Below are 12,215 nucleotides of genomic sequence, written 5' to 3'. Positions count from 1 at the left end.
ACATCACTGCAACTGCTTGAATCTGCTGCAATGAATCTCAAACACTGTTTTTAGCTTTCAAGTGGGAAGTTTCACACGCTCTCCCTTTTGCACCATTGGTCTATTTTTAAGGTTTCATTTTTCAAGAGTTCAAGTCAGAAGTGCCTCTAATTGACGCCCAATTAAGATCATACATGTTTATAGAACTTTCTGACTTGTAAAAAATGTTGAATGAGTGTTTGTTGTGCAACAAAATAGATCATGCATTTGTATCAATGATCATCATTGTGTATCATCCAGGCACACAGTGCAATAGATGGTTAGAAAAAGAACATGACAGAGAAACATCAGTGTTGGGTGCAAAATGTTTATTAGACCACTGATATGGTTGTGGACATTATTTCGGTCGTTTCCAGAGATGAAACAGTTTTAAAGCTTCGTAGGGGAGCAGAAGAGCTTAGCAATAAATAAATGAAATGGTAATGTATTTAGGAATATTCTATATCTGCTCTTCTGTTTGAAATAAGTGTTGCTGTAATAATTCAGGCGTTCTGGAATATTTGGTTTCACGGTAAAAGTGGAACCTTGCTCTAAGCGATGTCACACGTTTTTTAGGCCAAAACGTTTTTTTTTTTGTCACAAACAGCAAACATCTCCTCACTATCCGCTATCGGCCTGTCCCCTGAACACACTGTAAAAAAACGTGGTCTCTGCAGACACCCCAGGCTCCAAAAACGGCAACAGAAACAAACTGGGCTAACCCGCACAACGAAACATAATAAACTGTTCCAGCCAATAACCGACAAGAAGGATTTGGGGGCGGGGTTTGGGGGGTTAGTGCGCGGATGAGGAGGAGGGAGGGTCTAGCTAGCCTCCGTTTTGTTTGACAATACTTTGAACGTCAACAAGAAGTGACGTCACCCAACATCGCTTAGAGCACCTTTAAACCTTGTGATTACTTTTTGTTAATGTATATTTTGTTTGTAAATTTTTTTACAATATTTTTTATTCAACAGATGATAACAAAAGTCAGTTTTAAAGCATTACAATTTACAAAGGAAAAGCACAACGAAATGAACGAGTTGAAGTTTTCTGTACTTTATATAGGCCTACACGAAGTGAACAATCATTCAGTCATACACGAATGCACAAAACGTGCAAACTAATAAAAACATTATGAACTTCACGAAACGATGAACAATTGTTGTTCAAGTTCGCGCAGAAACTATATTTCTATCAAAAAGACTCAGGAGCATTCTCGTATGAAATAGATTTTATTTTATAGAATGATTTTACAGACAAAAATAAAAGTAAACCCTCAACGAGCTCCGTCTCAAAGTTCTTTGGCGTAGGCCCGTCCTCCGTCCAGGTTTGGAAGTTAGCTGGTAGGTCCTGCGTGATGATGGAGGGGCGGAGCCTAACCCCCGAACGAGTGGACGGGAGCCATCCTGGTGGTGGAGGGGAACTTTACTACGACACCTCCTGTAGGACAACAACAAAATAGGAGGGTAAGATCAGTCTTTTTATATTTGATGTCAAGCTGTGAAATTATGAATTAATGACGTGGCAGTGGAGTCTTTCTGATAGAACTTACGCTTATGCTTTCATTTACCTTTTTTGAAATAATCCACTAAACCTGCTGAGAAACGAGGAGAGTGAACTAAAACGAGCAGTTCCAGCGCATGTCCGGGAAACTCATGAATATTCATACAGGCTCCGCCCACTGCCTCACTGATGCACAACTCACTTCTGCTCCACATTTCTCGGTGCAAAAGGGAGAGCGAGCGAAACTTGCCACTTGAAAGCAAAAAACAGTGTTTGAGATTCATTGCAGCAGATTCAAGCAGTTGTAGTGATGTACTTGTGTTTGTGCAAGAAAAATATACACGGCATTTGTGAGAAAATATTCTTCAAGTGTGCAACTCTCATTGGATGAACTCACACACTGATTTGCAGATGAGCAAAATTTCTCCGCGACTTCACATGTGTTGATGCGGGTGTGTAAATGCGTTTTGCACCATATTCACTGCAGCAACTGTAGCAAAAATGTGAGCGCTGGAGTTTTTTAATGTGTGATTTGTATAATAGGATTTGTGCTACTGCAATGAGGAATTTGAGAAGGTGTAACTGTTGTGTTTGTGGGAGAGAAAAAAGTCTACAAGTTTGCAACTCTTAAAACATTTCTCTCTGTGACTTCAAATTTACTGATACGCATGTGTGGCTATTCTCTACAATTACCATCTCCACTGTCACACGCGCTCAGTTGATTTGCACCAAAAATACCTTCATAATGGTTTGTCATGTTTGGCTACCAACATTCTTCAAAATATCTTCTTTTATGTTCCACAGAAGAAAGAAAGTCCAACAGGTTTGGTACCAAATTGAGAACGAGTAAATGATGGCAGAATGATCACTTTTCTGTGAAAATATCACTCAGATCTGTGTTTCCCAAAAGCATCGTTAGCCAACTATGGTCGCAAGTTCCGTCGTTATCAACGAGTCATGTTTCCCGAAAACATCGTTCTAACGAAGATTCGCAAGCAGCATCGCAGAGTTGTGTGTTTGAGCGACAGATCTCGAGCTAAGGTTAGAAGCAGTTTCTTGTTTGCATGACATGTGGACCCAATAAATCCTGATCTTGAGCCAAATTCAGTACAATCATATATTTTATTTAGAATTAGTGCTGTGCGTTAAACGCGTTATTAACGGCGTTAACGCAAACACATTTTAACGGCGTCAATTTTTTTATCGCGAGATTAACGATCTTTTTGGCCTAGCAAACTTTGTATTTTTTTCACATGCTGTTGCAACAACTAGTAACGTTAGAAAAACTACAACATCACACCGGATAGCTAGACCGGAAACAAAACAACAGGCACGCCGCACGTACTTGTTTGGGCTTGCGCGCCGGCCAAAGAATAGTAGGCTAACGTTCAATTCAATTCAATTCAAATTTATTTGTATAGCGCTTTTCACAATACACATTGTCTCAAAGCAGCTTTACAGAAATTTCATTTCAGAAATGTACATAGAAAAATACAGTTACGTTACGTTTTGAGTGGATGGCGCGAGCGCAAGACGCCGATCTAGAGACGTGCACTCTCAGCGCAATAGAGTGCGGCGCGGGACTAGAATTGATGGCCGTGTGCGAGGGCGGGCTCGAGCGGTAATGCACTCACTCTGTGTGCGGATACGGGAGAATAAAACGATTCGCGGGACTCCCGCAAACTAGAAATATCTATGAATAAAACATAAAAACTAATACATTTTTATTCATGTTGCAGAAAAGCAACAAGAACAACTAAAACAAAATAGAAACGATTTACAGGCCAGAGTTTCTTTTTATAACATGTTTGCAGCGTTGAGGGATGTAGCCAATCACAGACATATGTGTTGATTTCTTGAACGCAATGGCCAATCAGAAGCATTTAAAATAGACTCCCCTCACCGCTCAAAACAGACTTTTTGTTCTGTGCTGAATTCTGTATGTTGGCAAATCCTCAAATTATAACAAACAAAGTGTATATATTATGAAAGATGCATTGTGCAGTCAAGAGTCAAGAGTGCAGTCAAAAGCGGGAGCGGGACAAAAATGTTGCGGGCGGGAGAAAGTAACATAGAAAGTAGTTGAGAACGTCAGTTATAACGACCCGCGTATTAAAAAAATGGACGGGTTTAAATCGGGCTCGGGCTCATAATTGCAGTTTATGTGTCGGGCCGGGCTCGGACACAATGCGCACGGGCTCGGGTCGGGCTTGATTATTTGGGCCCGATCTAAGCTCTACAATGGATGACTTCAGACAGAAGCACATGGATACCACAGCTAAGAACAAACTTAGGCTACTGCTGATCCACTTTTCCATGTTGATAACAGCATTACAATTAGAAAAAATAATGAGACAAATAGAAATCAAGGGACATTTAGAATAGATAAAAATGTGCGATTAATCGCGAGTTAACTATGGCATTAATAGGATTAATCGCGATTAAATATTTTAATCGTTTGACAGCACTATTTAGAATACATACACATTTAATTTACGTTGTTTAGTTTGTTAAGGTATTTAAAGCGTAGTTTTTGAAGAGTGCGCATGTGTGAACGAGCTCTAGTGCGTAAGAATATTATATTTGACCATTGTGACAATAAAAATTAAAAAGCTTGATCTCTAGTTACTGGAGTCATATCTAAACTCAAAGTCTCCCATCGATTGCTTTCATTTTACAATTACAATTCCTTGTCCGATGGAAACACTCGAGCTTGGCGTTCTTCAGTCAGTCAGGCACCGCTCATGAGAACAACTCGTACAGTAGCATCAGCTAAAGATGTGTTTGCACCTGCTAGTGTTTCATTATATAGACTTTAGATGCATTTTGGAGAAAACCCAACGCTGTAAATGTCATCGTGCTGTTCGGAGACGAGCGCTTGTGAAGCTGCATGAATCTTAGTCTGTGCAGGACGAGCTGCTCATCGCTCCTCTGCTTGCCTTTCAGATCTGGGGCAGGCCATATTTTACACCACAACATGCCTTCTGCCTTTCCTTAGCGACGATATTCTCAGCACGTTACCCTACACCATGATCTCCACTTTAGCCACCTTCCCTCCTTTCCTGCACAAAGACATCATCGAGTACCTGAGCACATCCTTCCTGCCCATGGCCATACGTGAGTATATATGACTGAGAGAGGTTTCTTCAACATCAGCTGACACTTGTGCACTTTGACGTGAGGAAATGTGTTGTGTGTTGCAGTGGGTTCGACTCGAAGAGAGGCTGGCGTCCCGGCGTATGTCAATCTGTCCGCCTCCTCCATGCTGATGATCGCCATGCAGTACACCTCAAACCCAGGTACCCTCGCATCCATCAGCCTTAGGTCCGACGTCTCTCTCCCAGTGCAGCGTCTCTGGGCTCTAAATGTTGTGAATGTTCCTCTTGTCTTCAGTCTACCACTGTCAGCTTCTGGAGTGTCTCATGAAATACAAGCAGGAAGTCTGGAAGGTATGGATCGGTTCTTCATGTCTTTTTGGAGGTTTCTCCAAAAGCGCTTCCCACTGACTCAGAGATGGCTGTGTTTTTAAAGGATCTTCTGTACGTCATATCGTACGGCCCGTCCCAAGTCAAACCTCCGGCGGTGCAGATGCTCTTCCATTACTGGCCCAACCTCAAGCCTCCGGGGGCCATCAGTGAGTACAGAGGCCTTCAGTACACAGGTGAGACACACACTCACACGAGCTCGCTCAGTGCCGTCAGTCTCGGCACGATAACTATAAAGATAACGATAAAGATAACTATATATGCGTCCACACCAACAACCGATAACGGTCTTATTATTCTAAGCACACGCGCGTCTGCGCTGCGGTTTCAAAATAGCGAAAATGGATGCTGCTGCTGCTTTACGTTACAAAAAAATATCAAAAGAAAAACAGGCGCTTTTGGATAAACGATATCCTTAAAAGACGAGAGGAGTTGGGAGAATCCAAATTTTATTCTAATTTTTTGTTTACAACATGTCATTGAATATGTTTTTGCTGTTCTTATTGCCTTTACACGTCTTTGCCAGCAGATGTCCTCAGCCAGCATGCTATGTCCCGAGCGCATCTAAACAGTGAATCTAGCAAGTCTAGTGTAATAGATCTAATCTAACAGTGAATTTAGCTGACGAAGTCAATGATGGGATAAAAACATCGCCTAGTCAACACCTTTATTTTGTATACAACACCTTTTTCACTGCAACTTCAGCAATGTTGTCAAAACTAGCGCTGGATAGCCTACCTGAAGTAATTTTGTTACACTATGCTAAACTGCATAGTATCTCATCGTTAATACTTCTCACCATTTATTCCCAGGATACGACCGATTGCTTTCCATATATCCATCTTTTTTAACGTATCCTTGAAAAGGGGGTTTGACTTGTCAAACAGTGGAGGATTTTTTTGTACCTCGACGATTAACTTCTCTGCAATGTCATCTGCCATTTTAAAGAGATGGTTCTCACTGCGGAACATGAAATCCACGGGGAGGAGTCGGATCCAGATCCAACTCCTCCCACCTTACATACACCTAAACCTAGCCAACTCCGCCCCCTGATCCCTAAACACGCCCCTAATCTCTAAACCCAACCCTAATCCTACCCATCTCCACCCCTTGGATCTTGATCCGACTCCTCCCCGTGGATCTCATGTACTGCATTGAGGTGCTACTGATTTTAAATGCGCGAGACCTTTAAATTAGAATGGATTCTGATTGGCTGTCAGTGTTTATCGTTCGACAGCTGGAAAAAAATCGTTCTGAAAGTGATCCCAACGATATCGTTCCTCATATCTTTATAGTTGTGGTGTGAACTCTGTTATTCTTTAATATGGAGAACGATTTTTAGAATGATATCTTTATCGTTATCTTTATAGTTATCGTGCTTGGTGTGAACGGGCCTTAAGGCTTTACGTGCTCAAACTCCGACAAAGCCATACGCAGGAACGTCCCTGTGTTGAGAATAGAGATCCACCGATATTACATTTCTCAGCTCCAATACCGAGAGCCCATTATTCTGAATGATGTCTGCCGATAGCGATAGTTTGTTTTTTCTTATGGAAAAAAACCTCTTCCAAACAATCCAGCAAACTATACAGGGAACCCTCCCATTTGGTACACTGTAATATTGGTTGCAATTAACAACAGAGGTATTATATGTAATATTATAAATAATAGGTATAATAATTACACCCAAATAAAAGCTTCAATGTTTGTATACAACTCAATTGCACATATAAGGTAGTTTTCATAAGCACTTGTCTTCATGGCAAATTTTTTCAAACATTCATATATAATTAACAGTAAATAAGCTCTTCTGTAGTGTTTTATTTTATAGCTAACTAACAAACGGGTGACTTTCCTGAGGTAGATGCCACGTTAAGTGATAATTGTTCACAAGCTGTTTTATTGACTTCTTTCCACGGTTGAAACACTGATTGAGATAATAAATGAGACGTGATACGGATTTCGGTTAGTTGTATTATATCTTTCAACATACCTTCTGGTATTCATGCATGTTTTTCTAGATATAATTTGTATTAAAGTTGAAGAAAACCCTCCGCGCTGCTGCTTGAACTGAGGCACTGCAGCGATCTCACATCACATTTCAGAGCGTCAAAACGCCATTTATTGTTTGAATTTCGTGATAAAATGGACAGAATTTGAAAGATGACACTTTGTTTCTCTTTAGAAGTAACAGAGCACAAAGCTCTTTGCCATTATTGGATGAGAGGCGCGCTACAAATAATGTTTAGCATAGGGAAAAACTGCAGATCCGGCAACCCTGGCTTGAACTACGAGTGATTCATAGAGTCATATAAAGCCTGCTTTTATGTAGTTGTTTTTAACTGTTAAAACCTTATTGTCACATTAACTTAAGCTTTTATCAGCCGATACCGACACATCGGTGCATCTCTAATGGACAATTATTCTGGGGTTTTCCTGTTGTTCAGTTATCTGAATTTGGGGTGTCATAATTTTATTGTCATCAGTGTTTCCTTCAGGAAATGTGAATAACTAATATTGATTAGGTCTTGATTAAGTTTTACCATTTGGCCAATAGATTAGGAACGTACATCTCTGATACTGTACATGCAGCTCACTCGTCTCTTCTCTTCACTGTTGACCCGAGAACTGATCGAGAGAGTTTGATTTATGAATCAGAACTGTTTGTTCCAATGAAGAGTTTGCAGAAGCAGCCATTATACATTATATATATATTATGTTACTAGCTCTAAATCACATTTCTCTGAGTCAGATTGTGGGACGTGTTCGAGAGAGCGGTTCACTGAGTGACAGTGTTGAATAGAGATGCTCTCTATCTGACTTGGAGAACTGGTTCAAAGATTCACATTCTGAAATGTCTTGTTAGTGTTGGGTTAGTGTTGGGTTAGTGTTGGGTTAGGCTAGGGTTGGGTTAGGGTTGGGTTAGGGTTAGTCACTGCTCCAGTGGCTGGAGACAGACCTTCTTCTTATATCTACACATTATTTGTGTGTTTTTGTGCTTCCCGCCACAGCCTGGAACCCCATTCACTGCCAGCACATCGAGTGCCAGAACTCTATTAATAAGCCGGCTGTGAAGGTACTGTAACTCTTCTCCTGTGACGACTGCTGTAGCTGTGGTGTTGGTGCTTACTTTAATATAGTGTAATGTATTGAGGGTTTTGTGGGATTGTGGGTTTTTTTAGGGAAGGATTGTGTGAATGAGACGGCCCTTAAAATGGCCAAGACTCTGATTGAGACGCAGCCTGACGAAACATGAGGGCATTATATGAACAAAGACTCAACATGAGCTGAAACATAAACAAGAACCTCAAAATAAAAGCATGCGCATCCCCAGAATCAGTACACAAATACGCCCAGGAAATGACTGATAGACTTTTCCCTGCCAGCGTTTGCTCAGTGCAGTCAAACACCGAATTAGAGCCGGAAGAGACGAGCTGTAACTCGATTACGAGACATGCTGACCCTGTTCCATTAAACATCATCAATCACAGAGAGACTCTTTACTTTACAAGATATTACAAATCAACAGTCTCACGCTGTTACAGAGCTAGAAGAATTATTATGATTATCACAAACCTGCAGTGATGGATAATTACTGTACTGCTGAGTTACTATATTACAGGAATACTTATGGTCACTTCACTCAGCAATGTCTTCTTCTACACCACGATCAAATTGCCCCAAAAAAGATCGAAGATGCACAAAATAAAACAGATGCAAAATACTCTAAACTCTTGTTGTACTGCTTCTTGAACAAATTATTAACGATAAGAACAAGAGTATTGGCAGTGACATCAATTTTGTGTTCCGCAAAGTTTGCTGCTTCAGTATTAGTAGATTATTTTATCACATGTTTCTATGATATACTGGAGAACAATAAGGCTTTTATTGGCAGAAGTACTGAATGCAGAGAGTAGGGGTTGCAGACTAGTGGACTTCATTGCTCTGCCGCTTTCAGCTTGACGGAGACTAGTCGCTGGTCATGGCCTATAGAGGGCGCTACAGGATCATAATCTCTGATGTCCACTTTTATGCTCTCTTTTCAACAGTTAAAATTATAAATAAATGCATTCTCAGACAGCGGTCCACAATATATGTTTGATTATACTATCTAGATGCTCAGAATTGATCGGATGAATGCACGTTTATAACAGCTTAAAGGGGTGGTTTACTGCTTTTTTTCTTTGCATGACTGTATTTATGGGGTGCAATATAACATCTTCGTGTTTTGTTTTTTTTAAAGCCTTATTTTTCATAAATTTCACCTTTATTGTAAGCCGCTTTCTCCTATGTCATTTGAACTACCGGTTGACTTCCTGATTCTATGAAACCACTCCCTCAGGAACAGGCAATGGGCTCAGATTGGTTAGTTGGGCCGGTGTGTTGTAATTGGTAAACTGCGTAGCGCACGTAGTCCGGAAACTTCACGCCCATTACCTTTACGGGCGAAAGCTGCATGTGCTCCGGTCAAATGTAAATAATGGTGTCAATATTGCGTATCAGCTTGAGCCAGAACCAGACCCAGAAAGCGGCAATGAAGAGAGTCAAGCAGAACCTCCCCAAACACGGCTCTTACATAACGTTTCTGAATGGTACATTTGTGTATTATTATTATTCTATTCTACTATTATTATATAAGAATTTCGATACGCTGCATGTCTTTCTTTGGAGGGAATTATTGCTAACACAAGAACACAATGATTGGAAGCACTTCTTCACTTCTTTTATTGCAATCAGTCTGCTCTTATAATCCACTCAGAATGATTACTGATTACTGAATGATAGTACTCGTTCACACGTTCCACGTGCGGATGATATGATTAATGAAATGATCCCAAAAAACAGGCGTTTTCATTTATTGACAATGTATCTGATCACAATAATCTAGAAACAATGTGAATCAACACCACAACTGAAGCAGCGAACTCTGCAAAACACAAGACTTCTGTCACTGCCCAATCATCTGGCCGTGTGTGTGTGTGTGTGTGTGTGTGTGTGTGTCTCTGCTGTGTGTGACGGTGTGATCGTGTCTTCCAGATGTACATTGACCCGACGCTCTTGGTGGCTCTGGTGTGTGTGTGTGTGTGTGGCTCAGGTGTGTGTGACAGTGTGCTTGTGTCTTCCAGATGTGCATTGATCCGACGCTCTCTGGTGTGTGTTTGTGTGTGTTTGGCTCTGGTGTGTGTTTGGCTCTGGTGTGTGTGTGAGTGTGTGTTTGGCTCTGGTGTGTGTTTGGCTCTGGTGTGTGTGTGGCTCTGGTGTGTGTGTGTGTGTGTGTGTGTGTGTGTGTGTGTCTCTGCTGTGTGTGACGGTGTGCTCGTGTCTTCCAGATGTGCATTGACCCGATGCTCTCGGTGGCTCTGGTGTGTGTGTGTGTGTATGTGGCTCTGGTGTGTGTATTTGGCTCTGGTGTGTGTTTGGCTCTGGTGTGTGTGTGTGTTTATTTGGCTCTGGTGTGTGTGTGTGTTTGGCTCTGGTGTGTGTGTGTGTTTGGCTCTGGTGTGTGTTTGGCTCTGGTGTGTGTGTGTGAGTGTATTTGGCTCTGGCGTCTATGTGTGTGTGTATGTATCTCTGCTGTGTGTGATAGTGTGCTCGTGTCTTCCAGATGTGCGTTGACCCGACGCTCTCGGTGGCTCTGGGAGACAAGCCGCCGCCGCTGTACATATGTGAGGAGTGCAGCCAGAGGATCGCTGGGTGAGCAGCTCATCTAACGGTCATCTCACGGGTCATCTCACGGGTAACACTGGTCGTCACACGGGTCGTCACACGGGTCGTCTCACGGGTCATCTCACGGGTCATCTCACGGGTCATCTCACGGGTCATCTCACAGGTCTCAGGGGTCATCTCACGGGTCATCTCATGGGTCATCTCACTGGTCACACGGGTCATCTCACGGGTAACACTGGTCGTCACACGGGTCGTCACACGGGTCATCTCACAGGTCTCACGGGTCATCTCACGGGTCATCTCACGGGTCATCTCACGGGTCACACGGGTCATCTCACGGGTCACACGGGTCGTCACACGGGTCGTCACACGGGTCGTCACACGGGTCGTCTCACGGGTCTCACGGGTCATCTCACAGGTCATCTCACGGGTCTCACGGTCGTCTAACGGGTCACACGGGTCATCTCACGGGTCATCTCAAAGGTCTCACGGGTCATCTCACGGGTCATCTCACAGGTCACACGGGTCATCTCAAGGTTCATCTCATGGGTCATCTCATGGGTCATCTCACGGGTCGCACGGGTCATCTCACTGGTCACACGGGTCATCTCAAGGGTCATCTCATGGGTCATCTCATGGGTCATCTCAAGGGTCACACGGGTCATCTCACTGGTCACACGGTTCATCTCACGGGTCACACTGGTCGTCACACGGGTCGTCACACGGGTCGTCACATGGGTCGTCTCACGGGTCATCTCACGGGTCATCTCACGGGTCACACTGGTCGTCACACGGGTCGTCTCACGGGTCTCACGGGTCATCTCACAGGTCATCTCACGGGTCTCACGGTCGTCTCACGGGTCACACGGGCCATCTCACGGGTCATCTCACAGGTCTCACGGGTCATCTCACGGGTCATCTCAAGGGTCATCTCATGGGTCATCTCATGGGTCATCTCACGGGTCGCACGGGTCATCTCACTGGTCACACGGGTCATCTCAAGGGGTCATCTCACCGGTCACACGGGTCATCTAACGGGTCATCTCACAGGTCATCTCACGGGTCTCACGGTCGTCTCACGGGTCACACGGGCCATCTCACGGGTCATCTCACAGGTCACACGGGTCATCTCAAGGGTCATCTCAAGGGTCATCTCATGGGTCATCTCATGGGTCATCTCACGGGTCGCACGGGTCATCTCACTGGTCACACGGGTCATCTCAAGGGGTCATCTCACCGGTCACACGGGTCATCTAACGGGTCATCTAACGGGTCATCTCACGGGTCATCTCACGGGTCTCACGGGTCATCTCACGGGTCGTCTCACGGGTCGTCTCACGGGTCATCTCATGGGTCATCTTACGTGTCGCACGGTCATCTTACGGGTCACACGGGTCGTCTCAAGGGGTCATCTCACGGGTCTCAGGGGTCATCTCACGGGTCATCTCACGGGTCACACGGGTCATCATCATTGGTCGGGTCCCCTGGTATGGAGCTCGACAATATGTTTCCACAATTCTCTATTCTTGGCGATGCTGA

The 12,215-nt window shown here is 43.5% G+C and overlaps 1 protein-coding gene across 1 annotated transcript in view; it reads left to right on the top strand.

Moving 5' to 3' along the window:
• unc79 (unc-79 homolog, NALCN channel complex subunit) overlaps positions 1-12,215 on the top strand; it is a 103,047-nt gene that overhangs the window by 20,696 nt on the left and 70,136 nt on the right. Inside the window, 6 exon segments of the mRNA XM_077240201.1 lie at positions 4,471-4,641; positions 4,728-4,823; positions 4,918-4,973; positions 5,056-5,185; positions 8,021-8,085; positions 10,615-10,703. Of these exon segments, the coding sequence (XP_077096316.1) occupies positions 4,471-4,641; positions 4,728-4,823; positions 4,918-4,973; positions 5,056-5,185; positions 8,021-8,085; positions 10,615-10,703 (607 nt within the window).

Source organism: Siphateles boraxobius, unplaced genomic scaffold, assembly GCF_051911475.1.
Source record: "Siphateles boraxobius isolate OS27281-9 unplaced genomic scaffold, OSU_SipBor_1 22, whole genome shotgun sequence".
Taxonomy (NCBI): domain Eukaryota; kingdom Metazoa; phylum Chordata; class Actinopteri; order Cypriniformes; family Leuciscidae; genus Siphateles; species Siphateles boraxobius.
This window is presented reverse-complemented; position numbering and strand designations above follow the sequence as displayed.